Here is a 21021-nt window from a genome sequence, read left to right as displayed (position 1 = left end):
CTCTTATACAATTTCAACGAGAACAAATAATGGACAACCAGTTGTGTTTGATATATGAGATACAGTGATGGCTCACAAAGAAAGCAGTAAGTATTTAAAGATATATTAAACAGAACAAATACTACATGAAGAATGATACAATAGTTTTAAGTGAGATGAAGTGCACTAAAACCTCCTTCTTAGAGAAGGAAAAAAGGGAAAAAGATAAAAAAGATAAAATTTATAGCATAAGTAGGTACAGATAGGGAATTTTAAAGGATCCTCCCACACCTTACTAAGGCTTTTTGATTTACAACTATTAGATTTATACTTAGTTTTACAGTTAATGCTTTTATGCAAGACACTTATCACTCCTAATCTCAATGACCAGTGTCCTTGAAAAACTGGGGAATCTTTCTTCRTTCAAAAATTCCATTTGCAAACATCTATCTTTGTGCATTATTATAACTATGATATCCATTGTTTCTATCACTGTCTGGCCCATTCTCTTTTTTGAACAGGATATGCCTGTGCTCACCTTAAGCTTCTATCATTTACTACTGAAGCAATGTCACTCAGGCCAGAGTACCAGCCTTCACTGCCTGTTAATTTCTTCTTCCAAAGAAGTTTGTAGTTGCTTTGATGTTTTATCTCACAAATGGCAGAAACTCTTTGCAGACATTCACTGAACTACTTCACTATCATTACTTCATTACTCATAAAACTCTGTTTTGCCATGGTACCTAAAAACACAGCAGTAAAAGAGTTACACCTCCAGCATGAAGATACAACTGTCTACTCTACTACCCTGACCCACATTATACCACTGCTTTAAAGAAAGCAGTCTGTTTGAACACAACCACTGTGTCCTGTTYATAGCCTGAGCTCCTGAAAATCTGTTCTGTATGGTAGCTAGCACAGTAGGGTGGTGCTCCATGAGTGCACAGGCATAAAGGCAAAACCAAAACCCAAACCACCACAGATGAAAAACATTTTTAATGCCTAATGGTCCTGCAGGAGTTTCATAGTTTCTAACATTTCTACTGAAGTTACTTCAAGTTATATATTTCTTATAGATGTCCAATTAAAAAATTATAAAAGAAAGACAACTTAGCTAATAAATTATTATTCACAGGTAAGATTTTTCTCAGATCACTTCTAAAATGGAGTGTTGTAGCAATGMGGATGTTGCTCTTTATCGCTCTTTGTTCATACACCAGTTACATGGAGCAAGCACTGTAGCTGCCAAGTAACTCAAAACCCACACTGACACAAATGTGGCAGTATCTATTTAGTCTTTGTAACAAAAATACATATTTAATAAACCATAAAATGGGAAACACTAGTAATTTAAAGATGTATAATTAGGAGTGTTTAGCAAATTTATAGGTCATATACACAACTTCAAAAGCAACAAAGTATTTTCAACTCACCATTGTGAACTGCCCACATTATTCGGAAAGCTGGACCACCAATCTCATCAAAAGGTTTCCTACGGGTGATTACCTCCCAAAGAATAATACCCCAACTGAAAACGTCACATTTTTCACTGTAATTGCTACCTGAAAGAAAACCATCAATATAATTTGATTCTTTTCTACGTAACATGGTAAAAAGAAATACAGTTTGAGCAGATCATAGAATCAGTAAGGTTGGAAAACAGCTCCAAGATCATTGAATCCAACCTTTCACCAAACACCAKGATGTCAGCTAAACTGTGGCAAAAAGTGCCCTTCTGAGTAATTTCTTCAATGCTTCCAGGGATGGTGACTCCACCACTTCCCTGGGCAKCTTGCTCCAACAAATAAATAGCTTTGCATACTTACTTTTACTTCACATTTATTTTTCTGAGAAAGACCAGTTTTCTAAATCTGGCTGATTCATGCTAACCTAAGTCTGAAATCCCTTGACAGTATGACTGTTAAGAATGCCCCGGGGAATAATTCCCTCTGGGAATCAATCCTCTTCACTGGGAGTCATCTTGAAATCATAAAATGAATCAGTTTTCTTATATAATATAAACACCAACTCATTAGGTTTAAAAAAATCTCTTGCATTCAGGGTTGAATTCATGATATTTGCTTCCTCTAAATATTCTTCAATTCACTTCTTCCAAGCTTAGTCACAATATGCCAGCCAGTAACATGTGTCATATGCATTATTCTTTATTAATTACAAGTCTTCAGAAGAACTACTAAGTTACCATATGAAAAATCAGGAGAGTCCTCAATTCCTTACCATCCTATTTCCTCTTTATTTATTATTCTTATTCTTTCTGTAATGTCATTATTTTATTAATATTCTTTGACCATAACTTAAATATTTCTAAGACTCCTAAGGTGCTGAAGACACGTAAGTGTCCTAGAATAATATATAAAAATATTCAGAGGCTGCAAAGAAAGAATGTGTGCTTTGAAACCATAACTCATCCAAATGCTAATAAGAAATGTGAATGGCTAATGACATGAGAAATGTGTGAATAGAAATTACAGGAAATTTGCTCATCTGTCTTCAAACAAGTATTTAAATTGGCATATGGTGGCCAAGAGATTTTTTTTGTTAATACCTAATCAGAAAGCATTATTCAGACAAATCATTTCAATAACMGTGGAATTACAGAAGTCTGGTTTCCTGTGAATACTCACCATATAGCAACTGTTGCAACAAGCTCCACTACCTGTGAGCCAGCTTCCTTTGCCCCCACACCTCTGACAAACTGAGCACGGCAAACTGCTCTCTCYGGCCAGTTTTTGAAGCCCAGCCAGTTTGCAAGACCAACATAAGAAACAGGCTGCAGCACAAACCACAAGCCCTCTTTAAGTGAAGGAACTAATTTGGACTTTACAAAACACTCTAAGAACGTGGRTCTCCAAAACTCTTTACACCTGTATCATAGCAGCTGAGTGTGGCTAATGAGTTCAAAAGGAAGGAATAAGAAAAATCAAGTCAACTTTATCAGTCAGTTTATTTTTAAAGTCATGTAAACAATGGCAGATCACGAAGGGAAGCAAAAGTCTCACCTATGCACTACTGTGACACACAGCCCATGAAACTAAAATAGTGCTATTTCCCTGCTTGAGCAATGAAATTCTGTTTTGCGGCTTAGAAGTCTTGGACTAGTTCTGAAAACTGAGAGTCCAAAAGAAGTGAGAGAGAGTATTCGCATTGTTTCTTATGTGAGAGACTAAGATTGGATAGACACAATCATTCCTCAATTTATCCAATTATCCCAAAGCAATTTTAAAACAGTTTCTTTGAATGAAAGTTCTGATTCTAGAATTGCTCTTTCACTTTATCCTGGCCTGAATAATATTATTTTCATTTAGATTATTTGATCTGTACAAGTCCTAATGTTTAAAWCAGGGGGAAAATCTTAATATTAAGKCAACTACTTTACTGAGCMTAGTTTTCTSCAACAGATACTTCTCATGCCTTTATTGCTCTCATCTAAGAACCGTAGTACTAGAACTGCACCAAATTAATATTAGCCTTTATTCCATTGTTGAATTCGGATGCAGTAACATAAGCAAAGGAATTTTTAAGTTTTGACATTTGAAGTGGTTATCTTAGTGGTGACTGTTTCAAGAGTAATTTGATACGCTRCATCATAGAAGCTACTAGATTCTTGTCTTATTTTAATTAAAAAATATACACATTTATAACAAATTATCTATTTATCAGTAAATGCTTTCAGTTAAAAGTATATAGAAACAACTGTAAACTGAAGGCTTTTTGTTGCTGTCCAACGATACMACTGCAACACGAGATTTCTCTGTTCCGCTTTGCTGGACTCATATACCAGAGGAATGTATAAACTGTAAATCCCTACTACAATACATTTATTTATATCCATTTTTAGATTAGGATTTTTCACAAAAAAAATCTAACTTTAACAATGATTTTCCAAYTGCTTATTTTAAAAAGAAAAATAATCTCCTATTAATAAAATTTAGTTCAATAATAAACAAGTGTTAAGAAAGGAGCACACCTGGCTAAAAATACAGGTAGGTACCTGAACATAAAATGACATAATAGAAAATTTTCAGGCATCAGAGTGAAACAAATAACCTTTAAGGTACTGACTGGTTAAAAGGTGTTTAATCTGMAATTTAATATCTACAGGACTATTTCTCTGATAATCATGCAGCARTTATACCTATCTGATTATCCAGTACCATCAGTCTTCCCCAACTATACTCCAAGAAACAGCTTGTTTTCCTACTTAACCAAAATAACTGGTAATAACAAGTTCCTCAGTATGTAGGAAAGAGGAAGTACATCAAATCTCTAGATTACACAAAAAGCAGATGAACATCAAATTACAAGAAACTGGGGGATCAAAAAAGTAGGCAATGATGTTCAATTTAGAGATACTAACAGATTCTAAAGTTAAAAGCTGATCAGAGCAGAGAGTGAAAGTAATGACAGTGTATTTAAATGTCAGAAGAGTTTGAAATGATTTAAGAATCTCAGAAACAGCAAAACTGTGGAAAAAGAGCTCTCTGGCTCTTACAAACTAAGGAACAGCAGCTGTCTAAAATATTCCTTATGTAAATCTTAGCAATGACAAAGGTTCCACATCTTCACATAATTAAATGTCTAATATTAACATCAGAGAGTTGGTTCAGTGCTGCTCTTCAAACCTCTGCACAACTATTTGACAATATACAATTGCACAGACTGTTAGACTTCTGCCAATATGCTTTCAGTTGTTACCACAAACTTAAGTAAACTTTATTTTAAAGATTACATGATACTTTTATGCTTACATCACATTAACTCATAGTTGCATCCCTGAAAAGAAAATGTAATACTGATGCTGTGAATTTTTATTACCTTCAAAAACTTCAGGTGCCATCCAAGCAGCACTTCCTTTGTTGTTGGTCATGTGTGTTTGAATATCACAGGCTGTACCAAAGTCACAGATTTTTAGAACTGTCCCCCCAGCTACCAAGAGTAAACTGTCAAAGAAAAAAAAGGATATTAAAATTGTAGAATCAAGTAGTCTGGTAACAAACCACCGGATTTTTTTTGTTTTTAATCCCAACAACTATCATTCTAATATAGCTGAATATCTTAGGCTTTGCTTCTCAGTGCTTTGTTTSATTATCTGGGAAGTAAGGTCATTTGTGTCTAATATGAACATATTGAATATTTTAAAATAATCCAATATATGTTGTAATTAATTGTTGTAATTGATATTTCCACATGCTAGATTTTAAATAAGTATCTTTAGTCACAGTAAACTACTAARCATATACTGACAAAATTAGTCTTTCAGATGCCAGGACTGAAAACCAACAAGCGTTGAAACAATTTTAATAAAAGAAGAACAATCAAGACTTCCATTAATGYCAGTCAACATCGCTATTTATTTAAATGGAAGCACTTGACGTTACATGTGAACAACTCTCTAAATCAAAACTGGGGAATCCAAGAAAGAACTAAAGATTTAAATTATGGCTTCATGTTATAATTTTACCTGGTAATAACTGCAGGTTACCACCAAAAAGGGATGATTCTGCTGATCCTCAAATATCTGGTTCTACCTAATCTGTGGAGCCATATCTGAAGCTGTAAAATGAGTTGGATAACAAACTGACTAGGCAGAAAACTACTAAATTTTGTTTTGGTGGAAAGTGATGGGAGCTTCTGGTAGGGGTAGTGGAACAGGCAGGAGAGGCTAAAGGAGGACAGCCATGTGGCAAAAGAGGTCAAACACAACAGATTAAACATGACATTAGAACCAATCAACACTCCCACAATGTTCTCTTATTGAACACCATAACCACTGCAAAACTGGAAGATTTTAAATGCCTCTGATTAGAAGCCCCGTTCCTAATAAAATCCTCTTCCATGACAGAGGGCAGAAGCAGGGTATTTTTTCAGTTTAAGAGAAAGTAACTGAATACAGTTCATTTTCTATATCTATATCTATTTTATCTATTTCTATATCACATAACATCATTCTGTAATTGAAGTTTCAAATGCACAGCTTTCATTTGGAATACAATACTTCCAAAAGTTAGTACCAATTAAAAGTTATTTCTTTTAAATGCAATGAAACCACTAAAAATTATCTTAAATTCTAATTACAAGAAAATATGAAAAACGAACCATAAACTTACTTTGGTGGTTTCAGGTCTCTGTGAATTAGAGCCTTTGGTTTCATACTGTGGAGATATGCCACTCCTTGGGAACATTGTAAACACCAACTCATGGCATGTGCAGCAGTGTAATGAGGCAGAGGTTCAGCACCATGCAGCACTGCAAAACAAAGGCACAAACTAAAAAGAACTTTATTGCATATTACAACAGATACAACGGAATTAATAAAATACCAGTCACAAAGCTCTATGGAATCTAAGCAATTACCAAAGCCTCATTACTGCAACTAAAAATATCCTTCTCCAGTCTGTTAAAATAACATAAATGTCAAAATATTTTCCACTTTTTTAGTATGATTTCCATAATCTTTTATGTTAAACTCAATATGAATTGAAAGGTGTTGCTTGTTCTCTGCTCTCCCTAGTAAATCTATACTAAACAAATGCTCAGGGAATTTCCAGATTTAGGAAGAATGTTTTCAGATCTTCCCTGGAAAAATCTAAAATTACTTGTATAAAATATAACAAACTGGYGTCAAGAACAAACCAGTGGACTGAAGAGAGGTTTTAAAAAGCACACTCCTTTCTCCTTAAAATTATTTCAAGAATTTCAAAGAACCACGTAATAATTGGAAGAGACCTCTGGAAATCCACCAAGCAGGTCAAGCAGGCCACCTCCAGCCGGTTGCCCTGGACTGTGGTCAGGTGGCTTCTGAACAGCTCCAAGAATGGAGATATATTTATGAAACAACTTGTAGTTTAGATTACGTTTGCAWTAATACTAGCCCTTTAGCTCCAGGAAGTTGAAATGATACTCACCATTGTACAGGGAACCTCCTTCAGCATACTCCATAACAAGACACACCTTTGGAGGGGAAGGGGACAAAAATAGGGATGTTTTAAATATAGGGGCAGAAAACAGCTTTTGTAAGCAGAAAGGGAAGTTCTTTGAGAGCAACTCTAAAGCCTCTATACCTAAGCTATTAGAAAACATAACAGTCAAGTTGAAATGTATGTATTTACATGTAAGAGAAATCAGTTTTACACKTAGTTCTCATTTTAAGTTAGAAAATAAGACAATGATCTCCCCCCTCCTCAGTCTKAAAAAGAAAATACTGTCTTCAAACTGCAGATCACTGTTCTTTACTTTTTTCCTTTAATGGTTAAAAAAAAAAATTCGTTAAATGCYATATCAAAAGAATTTCACTAGTACTAAGAAAGGTGACACAGCATTACTTAAAGCAATTAAATATCCCATACAAGAATTAGTGAAAAATATTGTCCTGTCACAGTACACTCTTTTCTGCTTTGAGAATTTGTGGGACTGTTTGCAGGTAGGGCAGAAAGCAAGTAAATCCTGAAAATTCCATGTATGAAAATAGGAACTGATTTACAATCTATAATCATGTGTTGCTAATGCATTTACTTTTTGGATTGCTGATGTGCAATTAATAAGATTGTAGATATGAATGTAACCACATCCGTTATACACTAGATGCCATTTGGACAAACTGAAGTATAACTGGTGTTTAGAAATAGCTTTGGGGTGCTCTTGAAAGAAGAAGAAAGAAAAAACAAATATCTGAAAATATCAACCAACCTAAATAGCTGTATACTTCATTCTTATGGCTAAAACATTAAAAATACATAAAATAAACATTTTTTTATATAAAATACACATTCTGTGCATTGATGCATGCATATGTTAAGCTGGTCACCTTCTGTCATACTGACAAAGCTATAACTTACCGGGTTTAGACAGGCTCCATATAACTTGACTATATTGGGATGGTTTACTCGTGACARTTGTCGAAGCTGCAATACAAATTACACAATTTGGAAAAAAGGCTAATGTTTTATTTTCCACCACCACACCAAGTACACCAAGTACAATTTTCTATGTCTGCATAACCCCAGATAGTGGTTTTTAGGAATTAGCACTGATGTCCCTCTTTGCATTTTAATTTATGTAATGAGGTTTGTGTCAAACTGGAACTGTGTTTAAAAAAAAAAAGTTTTAAGAAATCACATATAAAGAAGGAATTTTTTCAGGTTCTACTAAAGTCATTCGAGTCACAAGCACTATGTAACCATGACCTCTATAGACTTGGTGCTCTTCTTAGAGCCTTCAATTTTGGACTATATAAAAATWGTCCGATTACATTAAAAAATCAGAATCATACTGGCTGTTTTCACAACACAGAAGATTAATGTGCTAAAATGCCCAAGACCACAACTTTATAAAATCATTTAATATTAAGATGACACAGTTCCAGCAATGAGCAAATGCTATTTTTTCTATGTTCTACCTCAGAGTGAAATATTTCAACTGATGCTTGCACTGTCCAGGGTTTCTTAAATACCAGTAATTACTGCAGCATTTCTGGGATTATTGACTCAGATSTTTTTCGAACACAAAAATCCCAAGAGACTGATCAAATCTACTCAGTATTAAACTAAACTTGGTTTAATAACCTTAAAAACTTTCCATGGTAATGAACAACATATAAATATTTACAGAGAAGCCTATTACAAACATGCTTTCTTCCGACCTTCAGTGTGTTACATTTTACTAGAGTTAGTTCTAAATTGAAGAGTTTTATTTACAACATATTTTGTGTATCTTGAACATCCTAAATTATAACTGATAAATATTAAGCAGCATGTCACAATATATCTCATTTAAATTAAACTTTTGATTCTAGAACTATCTTGGGAAGTTTGTCAGTATATCTCAACTACTCAAGACATTTTTGAAGGAGCAGACATGGAATGAAAGCAGTGATCCTCCTCCCTCCCCTACCCTTGTCTCCCAGTTTTTATGAGAAGCAAACTAAAGGAGCTGCAATGTGCTTTGACAGGTCTCCTGTTCTGCAAGACAAGGATCCMGATCTGAATGGGGTACCACACACGACATTTATCTTGTGATAACAACTTAGCTKTTAGTACACTACATGCACCCATGAATTTAAGGAAACAAGCTCTACCAAATCCCACATTTTTCATCAAACTTACTGTACCTCTACAATGAAGGCTTTTCTTTCAGATTCACTTTCTATCTGTTTAATGGCTACATCTTTAGCTCGCCATTTTGCTTTGCAGACCACACCAAAGGCTCCTCTTCCAACAACCTAGAACAAAACATRGAACACTACAATTAAAACTTGAAATTGTTTCATCTACTGTGCAGGACTTCWGAAACAAAAAAGAAATTTAATTTAGAAAACCAAAGATACACGGGCTCAAGTTTTGTAGCAAAAATTGAATACTATCCCATCAAAACATAAYTGGTGTTAGCTAAGCTTCCTCAAGAGATCATCTGAAGAATTGGATAACACACATACAAAACATTTTATTACTAATGTGCAGTAACAGTATTTCAGAAAAGTATAATCTCAATTAATTAGACCAAAATTTGCTTAGGAAAAAAATACAGGAATGAGAGCAATTTTTTTTTTTAGGTTTCAACTGTGAAATATCTATCTGCTGTGTTTGTTTATTCTTGCTAAGAACAGGAATTCAAACTTCTGAAATTTAAATGCATACACAAACAACTCCACAGGACCATGATGAAGTCAGGATGAGATTTCAGTGTGATCAGTTATCCCTTTTTTTTCTCACAGATGATTCAAGAGTGGGATAGCAGTAAATTCTCCTGCAAGTTCTCCAAAGAAGCACAGGGTCTATAAACTAAGCTTTCTCTGTTTCTGTTGAAGTCTGCTTTCTAGCTCGTTTAGAATTAACGCTGCCTAAAAATGTGAAAAAAAACAACCCCAGACAAGAGTCCTAACTCTTCACTGTAACTTTGCAGAAGCACTAATAGCAGCTTCTGCATATTATAGTGTTCAATTAATCTTTTAACCTTTGCTGTGAAGAAGCTCTAATACCACCATTATTTAGAGAAGCTCTTTGAAACCAAGCGTGGAAAATAAAGCAGGATAGAGAGAAAGTCACTTTCAGTTACTGCTGAGTTACAGATGATGGTAAATTAAAATTTTGCTTCTTTTAATTGTTCTTCAGAGGCAAAATGGCAACATATAGAAATACTAAAACATATACACAGATGTAAAATTGAAATAAAGGTGTTGCCAAAACAGTGACTGCAGCTGCTATGGGAGAGCACAGACAAGTGAGTTGTTACTTATATGCTCAAAAGAAAAGTGGTGAGGAGGAGAAAACACAAGGTACACAAWGGCGCAGAAGCAGCTAAGGAAAAGGGGCTCCTCCAAATCCAGAAAATGCAAGGCAGGGCAAATGAGAAGGAGGAGAAGGGAGGACAAACAAGGGGCTGACTACTATTAATGTGATCCRTTCTTGGATTAGGTTCTTACTGCGTGCTTTCCAAATGAATTAATAGTGAAACTGATTTCCCCTGGGAATGGGGTAGAAAAGATTGCAGGTGCCTAACTCAAGACCTGCAAAACTGTCATTATGGATATGAGAAAGTCTGCAATCCAGGCCCCAATCTGAAGAGATGAAAAATATAAAGTAAAAAAACACACCAARATCTTGTATTAAGAACGATCAAATAAGGGAAATTAAGCTTAATATTTTTGAAAGGTTTCATGTGGATATGAGATACAGCTGCCCATGACAGCCATGGTGATCAACGGCACTTTCTTCTCCTGCTTTCCTTATTACATTAAGAAGTATTTTTCTCTCTTATATTACAGCATGCACTTAGCCTTCCAGAAGTTCCAGCCTTCTCATCTTTACCCTCCACAACAGTGTTTCACAGACTGAGTCTGCCATAAGATGTCCACAAGATATGCACAGAATATGCCCCATTCTGCTCCATTTAAGAATGGAACCTGTCGAYTGTAACCCCTCCTCCAGTCAAAGTCCAGGGCCTTGACTCTTGTCCTGTCATAACACACACTATTTTCTTGCATTCCACAAGGGAGGTTGGAAACACCAAACCATATGAATGATYGCCGAGCAGCCTACAAAAATAGCTCATATAAACAAATTGGAAACAATGAGTCACTGGAAGACATAAAAGTCTCAGTCTTAGCYGTTATTTCCTTTTCTCAGACCATGATTTGAATAAAATTGCCCATTTTCTTGTGGTTGGCAGGCCCCCCATCTTCTATTGCCACAAGAGTTGTCCAGTAATATGCATCTACCCACCTTGCATAGCACATGACCAGACTTACAGAGTAAGAAAAATCTCATCGGTGTGTATGCCATWAAACCTGCATTTCCCAGAAGTGCTGATTATTGAGCACCTAAAAATCCACTGTGCAAGCACATGAAGCTCAGCAGCCTGCTCACACTGGGGAAATGCTAAGGACAGCTAATAAAAGAAGGATGCCACAGAGTAGCTCATGCAGGAAGAAGTGTATTGGCAGCAGCAATACCGTTTCCAGATTTCTTCCTCCYCTACACTGTGAAGGAACCCAAAGAGGGTTAACCAAATCAGTGCAAAGAGCTCTGCCCTCCATTTAGGGGAAAGGAGGTGGGCATATAATGAATTCTCCTAGGTGGATACAATTGGACTACAGTGCAAGCCTCTGTGAGCCTCCTTTTAGAAGGTTCCTTTGCTTAATATACCTTTTCTCATATTCTTTCAGTTTTTGACTACAACTCTGTTAAATTTAATCCAGTGACAGAAACATAAAGAACTATTTGAAAACAGTGMATATACATCAGTTAAAAGATGGTCTCAAAATTTAATGAAGTAATTTGACCTTTTTTTGACTTAGCCTGAATCACTTATAGCAGGTTGTGACGGGTCAGGCTTACTTTTTTTCTGGCTAGTCATATCTGTCCTTGATAAAAGATTTGTATATGTCCATATGTACAAATACACTCTATGTATTATGTATATAATTTTAATATTATGATTATGCAATATATATACTACATATATTTTTATATATTAAATATATTTTTCACATCTGTAACAAAAAAAAGAAAGCCCACTTATCTCTTGCATTTGATAATTCAGTTCATAACTCAATATAAATGCATACTGCTTCCCTRCAGATAAATCCATGACTATTTGCAAGTTACATCCTGAGAACTGATACATATATGTCCACCTCATATACTAAAAAATCATTGTTTTTCAATGTTGTTGTACTTTTAACAGTGCTTCTATTAAATGAACAAACTAAGAAAATCAAGTATACTGCCCAATATAACATTTCACATTGTGCTATGAATGTCACAAGATTTGGGTTTTAGCTGAAAAGTGGAATAAATTCCAAGAATCAGATGCACTTTAAGAAGTCCCACTGAGCACTGGAAAAAAAMCAAACAGTAAATAAAATCAGTATCAAGCACCAAGAGTAAGAGTTTATCAGGCAATCTAAACCTTAATGTCATAATAAAAGCTGTGAGACCAGGAAGTATGTAAATTTTACTGTTAGTGAAAATAGTTTGATAAATGATTATGCAGTCAAGGTTTCATAGCAATTTATCAGTGACTTGGTGCCTGCTTAAGCAGAGGGTTGAACTTGAGAAGAGGGCATGAATGTAGTGAATATTTACCTAGGATACAGGGAAAACAGAAGAGCCGATCCTCCATTAAAGCAGCCCAGGCTCTTGGACAGCACACGAAAGGAGCAACCATCAGAAACAATGACAGATCTAATACAAATTAAAGTTTACCATATGTGAAAACTCAAGATGTTTTGCTTACTTAGTCTGGAAAAAGTACCTTATTCATAGCAAAAAACCCCTTTATAATCGTCGGAATGCTAATGGTGGAGTCCATTTACACATAATTTTCTTCCCTTGAACTTACTCTTTAAAGCAGTAAGTCTTAGATCTTGTCAGAACGGTTTAAACACTGCAGTTTCTTTCAGCACTGAGTACTGGAACTAAGTAATTTAATAGCACAGGAGGGAGGCACTGCCTGAACTTTAGTTTCTTCATGCTCATTCCTTCTTGTCCCCTGCTGTTGGTGCCACACCATATGTTTGGGCAATAGTGCATATTCGGAATTATATGAAGCACAGTTAATGGAATTATTGACACAACAAATCAATAAACAGCAGTTGATCTGTAGCACTGTGTGTGTCTGGAAAATGATCTAAAAATAAACACATTATTGTGGTAAAAGATTTTGCTCCTCTAAATACCTTTTAGGTGAAAAAAAGGAAAATATAGGGCAGATGAGACATTTAGAAMTAGAATAAGAACAAGTGTGCTTCTACCTTTCCCACAGAAGAGAATTAAGTTTGTCAAAAACCATTTGGCACATGACACAAAAACATTTTAAACTGGGAGTAATAACTAAAGAGCTTTGAAGATTTAGAAGTGTATTAAAATTTATTCTACCTATAAAATTCATACCAGTAAAATGTTACATTTTACCGTGTGACWAAGTGACATGGTGAAGGACAGTGCCACTTGCATGTTTTCCAGATAATGTATTTAGAGTCTTATTTAAAGAATATGAACCATACAAGAGCCCTGGAACAAGCATTACCTCTGTCTCTGTGTACAAATAGTATCAAATGCTGTACATAAACAAAGATACATGATACTGACTTGTARGTATGTAGACTATACTGACTGGTAAGTTATGTAGACTAGAAATCATGCAGGAAATAGAGACTGCAGATATGTTAAGACCTTAAGGATGTATTTTGTCCTAAGGGATGTGACCAATAATTTCTCCTCACCCAGTAAAAGTAAAACAAGAAAACTGCATCTCTGTTTGTTCAGATGCACCATAATTCCCTAACAAATGTCAAAAACTTGGAAGAATTAACTTCAACTTGGCCCTAACTGTACAGGTTTTCTATTAACTTAGAATCATAAAAATGCAAAGTTTTCATCTATACCCATAAAGTTTCCATGTAAGGTAGCTCTGCATGCAGGATACCTAGTGCTTTTCTTTCTAAAAAAAACTTGCTGGATATATAAGACAGCAATAAAATATAATAGCTCCGTGGTTAGCAGATGTAGTGTTCTTTGGAGAACTGACTTCATAATTTGCAGTATCTACTGCATGACATGCTTGTTTATGATTTCGGGAAGCAAGACAAGCAGTTACAAAAATCCAGCAACAGAAACCCAACAAAACCTGTGTTTCCAAACTGACAGCAGGCTTCAAGTTACCTTTAATATTTATGTTGCTTTGTTTACTGGTATTATTTGCCAATGAAATGGTATATATGCAAACTGAACTTTTGGATCTCTCAAGCTTCAGACACTATGCAAGACAGAGTGGAAAAAAAAGAAATKTTCCACAATACTTTGTAAAAGCACAAAAAAGAATCTCACTTTTAAATTCAAGGCTTCTACTCTCTCTGTCTACCAGAGCTCCAGCAACACCAACAAAGCATACTAATATTTTCAGTTTTTCACATATCTGCCTGTATGACACATGGAACATAAATTTAAAAAGTGCCAAAAAAAGCCATGAACAACAGTTTACAGCTTCTAAAAATATATGCCTGCACTTTCTATCATTCATTCAACTAGCCTCAAATTCCAACTTTGGTTCCTCTGTGTGTGCTATGCTTTATTAAGTAGGTTGAAGCAAATCGGCCCCGTGCCACAAATTACTGTGGCCAATACCCTGGCAGYACTTTTAAGAAGGAGTTCAGATCTATCTGCCAGTTCTTACAGCTATGTTCTTTGACTGGTTAAGTTTACTTGTACTAGTGTCAGCCCAGCTCTAAATGTTGCTTTTCCTTTCTGGGATTCATACAGCATTGAAGAAACCTCCAAATCCTCTCTACTCCCTCACGCCTAAAACCCCTGTAAGCAATCCGACTAATCTAATTTTAAGTAAACTGAGTAATTTAGTTTAGATTTAGTTTCCAAGTTTCAATTCAAAAGTTATGCAAAAAAGGGTAAGAAAAAGGTATTTTTTCCTGAAAGAAATTGGTTATTGAAATCAACTTAGATTCCTAATAAATACATGTAAGTTCTGCTTGATGTAAACTCAAGCAGTTGGTCCCTATCTATGGTTTCATCTTTTAGAGCTGTGTAACACTGGGCAGTTTTCATTCAGTAAAATTTATAGATACTCAGAGCCCCAACCAGCCCGGTCTCRAAAATTATGTTTCCAGAAATTCTTCCTTTGCTCTGAACATGTAATGAACCCTCTCTGCATTTTGATAGCTGAAGTCATTCCTAGAAATGCATGCATCACAAAGATAATAGTTTATCAAGTTATACTTTCATTCTGGCTTATTACATACTGAAAAGCTTTTATGCACTGATAGGGTTTTATACATCTATCTTGAGAACTGAACTCATTTTAATTACCAGCAATTTAAAAAAATTACCAAAACAACTGTCTCATGTTCTAGAATGAATCCACTTGTTCTGCTAGAGCAGCCCAGAGAGCGGATAATTGTTTTAGAAATGAAATGTTGAGTAATGAGGCACTCAGGGAGCAGGACTCCAAAGTGAGTTGGGCTTCCTGGTCTGGCACTGTCTAAAATTACTGGTCTTTGGGAAAAAAAACAAACCAAATCAAGAAAGAAACAAATATTCTGCAGCCAGTAAAATACTGRTACAATCTACCGGGTGGAACAAATAAGGGACACCTGAAACTTGCTCTGTTGTTTTAGTGTTTTTCTTAGGGAAAGGCATTAGACATAGAACTCTATTATTATCTCATAAATATGGATCTTGCTTTCATCACTGGAACAGGAAGGTCTCTGCGGTTTCTTTCCCATGTATTCTTTACGAGASTAAGGTATGAGTCTATTTTACAGGACACAAACTGATTCATTGAATATATTTGTGTGACTAGAAATAAGTGTAAAGTGTCCTGTTAACTGTTTAACTATCTTGTTAACAGTCTTGTTAGCCATCTTCTGATTTACTGCACAGTAAATTAAATCCACAAAGAATTGGTGTTGCATGACTTCTACTATAAATTGACAACCCACCTGACACTTCAGCTATTTGTTTATGTAGATGAATGAAGAGAATCTTCCATTGGTGTAACTAAACAAAATTTAAATAGTTATTTGAATTAATTCAAAAATGTATTTAGAGTAAAATCAGAGAAAATACTGGCATATGTTTTCACCATGTACTTTTTTTTTTTTGCCTTTGTTTTTGAATATCCAGCTTTGMATCTTGAAGTCTTACTGAAAAAGGCTGAGAAATTCAACTGATTTCAAATGGATTTCTAACTTCCACCCTTGGTTCTTGAGAACCAAACCTTCTGTACTCATGTCAACATTCTGCAATGCTGTTCAGATCTCAAATCCCATCTGTTTCTTGTCCAAATTTATTCAATTTTTCAGGTTGCTATTCTACAACTAGAGATGATTCCCCAGCATATAGAAACAACAGAGGTAGTAACAGCTTCATGCTCAACAGCAGCTTACACAAATCTGCTTTACCTTATARTGGACATAATGAGCCACTGCATCTCATTAACTTTTAAAACTTAACTATATAAAGGGGAGCAAAACGCAGTTGCCTTGCTGTACTGCTTATTCTCTTGCCTCTGAAMTGCTCTGCTTCAGAATCTGAAGGAACACATGTAGTTCTCTGCATGCTACTCAGTAAATGAAACAATCCAACTATTTCAAAAATATCTAAGATAGGTKGACATACCATAAATTGTACCTCCTTAGCTGCCGGGATCTTAAATAAGTTTTTTGAAAGAAATATTTGTAAAGCTTACCTCTTCATCTTAGAGAAAACATTACCCTAATTCTCTTATAATTAACTACTGTTGCCCACCAGGTTGTTGAAAATAAACTTCACTGTAAACTGCAAAATACCAGCAGAGCACTAAACAACAGTTTTCAAGTAATTTACACTTTCAGACTGCCCAACTGTAGCTTGCAACTATGCAAATATGGCATTAGTTTTTAATCTGGCTACATCATGGAGGAACTGGGCAGGGCCACTGTATACATGACCAGACATGTATCTTTGGCTATGCAATCCAAGGCATAACACATCATGTGATGAAGAGGTCTATGTTTTGATCATGTATGAAACTGTTATCCAGTTACATGATGAAGGAAGGCCTGTGGAATTTTCAGGGGAGAGTGGCAGGGAATAGGCTGCCAGAACAATTAAAAATCAAACAGTGTTTGTTGCTTAGATGTGGAAACTCCTCTGGRACGAAAAGACAGGAGTGTTTAAGCTAGATTTGAATATGAGATTTTCAAATAAGGCTATTAGGCTTTTTATTGTAAACTTGATTTCAGTTATATTACATTTTGTAAGTTCAGTTTCTAATGATTTGTCTAATATCTAAAAGCTTTTAAAAAGGACATTTTCACAATCAAAAACTTGCATAGTAAAACAGAGAATGTTTCTGTTGAACGTAAGTTTTATGTTGTTTTTCCCCTCCTAGTTTTGAAGATGCTCATGCTGTCACATCAACTTTGATTTGACTCCAACACTTCCATAATAATTGTCTCTATATCTTACCCCCTTTTAAGCACTTGAAATAACAAAAAGGCAGCCTGAATCCAGCTGTAGACATGTTTGACWGGAGGGAAGTAACACTATAGTAGTTAGTCATGTGCATGGTAGCTAAAGCAAAATATGGTATATTCTTGTTTTTATCCATTAGAGTTCAGACAAACCTAAATGAAAGTGCACTTACAGATCTTACATTTATTAGCAAGGTCTCCAGGCCTACAAGCATTCCAGAACTTCAATATCTATTAATAAACCAGTGGCAGTGTGGGACTGCTATCTGCTGACCAGACAGCCTTGMTAATACAACAGTAAAGCTATGATTATAATAGTGTTCGAGTTTCCAATGWAGATATCTTAACATTTTACTTTGAAATATTTGAAGTTTGCCAAGCATAAATATGACCATTTTGAGATATTACAGCCACTTGAAAACTTCCAGGCCAAAGTGAGAACAAATCCTCAGAAGGATGTGTGTTTTGTTATGACGGCAAAGTTGACTATTTGTGCTGTAACTGCATCATGAGTAAGAGGTCAACATCCACAGCTGAGAAAAGCAAGGTCTAAGTATGGTTTCCAATTCTGTTTTACTGTRAAGTAGGTCTTATTTCTTCCTCTGTGCAATGACATTTAGACTGTCTTCAGCACTATGGCATCCCAATTGTGTATAAGAACTTTTGGCAGGACAGGTACACTCAAAAGACTATGTCAGCTATCCCCAGATTTTTTTTTATGGAGACAGCCCTTTATCAGAGTTCTCCTGCTTTTATTACATGAGTTTTGTGACATACATCTTTAAAAAAGATACTGTTCTGAAAATAATACAACAACTACATTAAAGAAATTTCTACTTAGGCCTCGTCTCTAGGTACATTTTTGTGCAGATAGTCCTGTTTCTGCAAGTGCCAGGCACACACACGGAACACAGACAAGCTCTGTGCGACTACACCACTGACACACTGTACAGCTCCACRTTTCCTATATGTAAAATAGCAATATAATCCTTGCTAACAACCTCCCCAAGGGTGTTGTGAGGATTAACAATTTGTACAGCACTTTGTTCATTCAAACTGCTATATCTAACACAGCAGATGTGCTACTCACTTCTATGAGCCATCACTGGGTACCTTTTTATGATGAATAAATTCTTAGCCAGTTAAACTTTCTTTGTTGGGTGAGAAAYGCCATTTCTCCCAAAACATGTGATTTGATCCCTGGCTATTAGTAAGTGTTGCAAAACCAGCAAAAATACCTTCACTTCAGAACAGTTACATGCATAAAAGGAAGTGGAACAATTAGACTTACAAAGCATCATGATTGCCATATTCATAGAAAGAGATACAGGCAATCTTTTGAAAGATGTTGTCTTCTGAAAATTTCCAGTTCCTGCTATGCTGAAAGCCAACATTAATGCAGTACTATCTGAACACAGCAGAAAGTACTCTGGTGTTCTATGGAAACACTGTAGATTTTAACAGTTTTTTTGTGAAGCTTTGTGAACTTTCCCAGGATGACCCAAGACCAGTATGTTGAATTATGAACMAACACAGGTTGTCTTACCTATAAAAGCTACTCCACAAAACTAAGTCCACTTCCACACAAACTTTTTAAGAAAAAGAGGGCAGTTATTACTGAAAAAGAAAGATGTTAATCTACAAATAAAAGCAGAGACTATTTCATAGCCTTGGATGCCTGTTAGGTCCAGAGTTGGCCTGTTAGGTCTACAAGTTGGCCTCATCAAATTAATTATGGATCTATGTTAAAACAACTTCAGTACTGTAGAGAACTTAGGAGACTAGGACGGGAAAAATTCAATAGTAGCAATATTTCCGTGTGATTCTGAGAGTTAAGCAACACTATAGTATATAGATACTATTGTGCCCATTATTAAAGCACGCAAGCTATCCTAAATCACACCCACCCTACTTTCACAGGAATCCCAGAGAGATGAAAGGTACATCTGAAATAACTTTACTACGCGATTTTCCACAGAAGAAAAACTTSCTTCCAACCATGTTATACAGTAACTGAATGTAATTTCCTGGGTAACATACATTGGTCACAAAYGAAATGTGCACACATCYGTGAGTGCAACATCACTAGTCTATAGTAAGGAAAAAAACCTGTTTTTCCTTACAGCTCGTAGAGCTGTAAATTTAGCAAATCATTAAGAGTGGCATGATCATCATATATGCAATAGCTCAGTTTGGTGGCAAAAGGTGAATGCAGGGGCATAGAGARATAGAGATCCGAAAGAGACATCAGAATTAACAGTTCCCTTTTGGGACAACGCTTGGCAACTATGCCATCGAGGCTAAAGTGGGTGGCAAAATGGGCAGAGAAACTTTCAAGTCCTGATTAAATCTATCCCGTTTAAATAAAACTCCACAGTAAAGCATACGGCAGCAGGGCCGGCAGAGTAAGCAGGCACCTCCGCTCCCAGCCAGACCGCCTTTGTTCGCTGGTGCCAGCCGCTGCAGCATCCACGGGAGCACAGAACCYCCAGCCAGGTACACTGGGGGGGTCCCGGCATCCCGGAGCACCCGGGAAGTGCCCACGGCCCCGTCCGCAGAGGTGGGGACGGCACCGGGGAGAGGAACCCGGGGGCGCTCGGGGTCTGCGAGACGGGGGCCGGGCTGGCCGTGCCCGGGGAGCGAGGGGGTGAGGGAGACGGCGGGACCCTCACTCACCTCTTCCACCTCGATCTCTTTGTAGTCGATTTCTTCGAAGTTGAGGACCGGGGGGGTTTCAATCATTTCAGCGGAGGCGGCAGCGGACATGCCTCCTCTTTCACGGCAGGGAGGAGAGGGGGCCGGGGCTACGCGAGGGTCCGGCACTGGGCAGCCGAGGGCCGGGGCTACGCGGGGCTCGGCGGCGGTTCCTGGCGCAGGTCGGGACGGGCCTGGCCCAGGCGCCGCCGGGGCCGCATCCGCGGCGGCCTCGGGCTTCACTGGCGGCGGGCACAGGCCCCGGCGCCGCCGCTGCGCATCCCGCGCCCTCCCGCACCCCCGCGGGGCGCCGCGCCGACTGCCCTAGGCCGCGGCCTCTGCGCAGCTCGGGGCCGCCTCGGCAGCGCGTCCCCGGGCGAGAGAAGGCGGCGCCCCCGGGGCCGCAGCCGGGCTCCTCCGCCAGCCCCAGCGGCGGCAGCGGGCGAGGGGGCCGCGGCGGGGGTGGGAGAGGCGCTCAGAGCCGCGCCGCGGCCGCCGCCGCTGACATCAGAGCCGCTTCCTGCTGCCCCGGCCGAAGAGGGAGGGACGGAGTGAGGGGGTAGGGGAGGGAGGGAGCGCCAGGCGGGGGCGGGCAGGGAAGCGCCGGCAGAAGCGGCCTCTCGGGCGCCGGCGGAGGCACCGCCCCCGCCCCGCCCCAGCCCGGCCCGCCGCCAGGGGGAGCAGCCGCGGCCCCGCCGGCCCCGCTTCCTGTTCCCGTTCCTGCTGCTGGCCCGGAGCCGCCCGCGGGGAGCGGAGAGCGGCGGGCGGTTCGGGTCCGGGCTGGGCTGGAGCTCTCTCCTGGGGCTGACGGACAGGGTCCAGCGGGGCTCTCCGGTTTGGGGGCGGCTAGCCGGCACGGGCCC

At 37.8% G+C, this 21021-nt stretch overlaps 1 protein-coding gene across 4 annotated transcripts in view; it reads right to left on the bottom strand.

The window, feature by feature from the left end:
* The window catches only part of MAP3K7 (mitogen-activated protein kinase kinase kinase 7), a 46491-nt gene extending 26047 nt beyond the window's left edge, over positions 1–20444 (bottom strand). For 3 of the 4 annotated variants that reach the window (XM_057379427.1, XM_057379428.1, XM_057379429.1), the window contains exons 1-7: positions 20141–20444; positions 9107–9217; positions 7836–7901; positions 6906–6951; positions 6108–6246; positions 4816–4940; positions 1413–1541 (exon numbers count right to left, since the gene is read on the bottom strand). In XM_057379427.1, the coding sequence (XP_057235410.1) occupies positions 1413–1541; positions 4816–4940; positions 6108–6246; positions 6906–6951; positions 7836–7901; positions 9107–9217; positions 20141–20230 (706 nt within the window). In that variant the 5' untranslated portion in view covers positions 20231–20444. The remainder of the gene's footprint in view (positions 1–1412; positions 1542–4815; positions 4941–6107; positions 6247–6905; positions 6952–7835; positions 7902–9106; positions 9218–20140) is intronic. The other variant, XM_057379430.1, reaches the window with a different exon arrangement.
* Positions 20445–21021: the final 577 nt, after the last annotated feature.

This window comes from Malurus melanocephalus, unplaced genomic scaffold (genome assembly GCF_030028575.1).
Source record: "Malurus melanocephalus ecotype Western Australia unplaced genomic scaffold, MMel_1.1 scaffold_405, whole genome shotgun sequence".
NCBI classification, from domain to species: domain Eukaryota; kingdom Metazoa; phylum Chordata; class Aves; order Passeriformes; family Maluridae; genus Malurus; species Malurus melanocephalus.
Note: the sequence above shows the minus strand (reverse complement) of the source record. Positions and strands in the feature narration are given on the sequence as shown.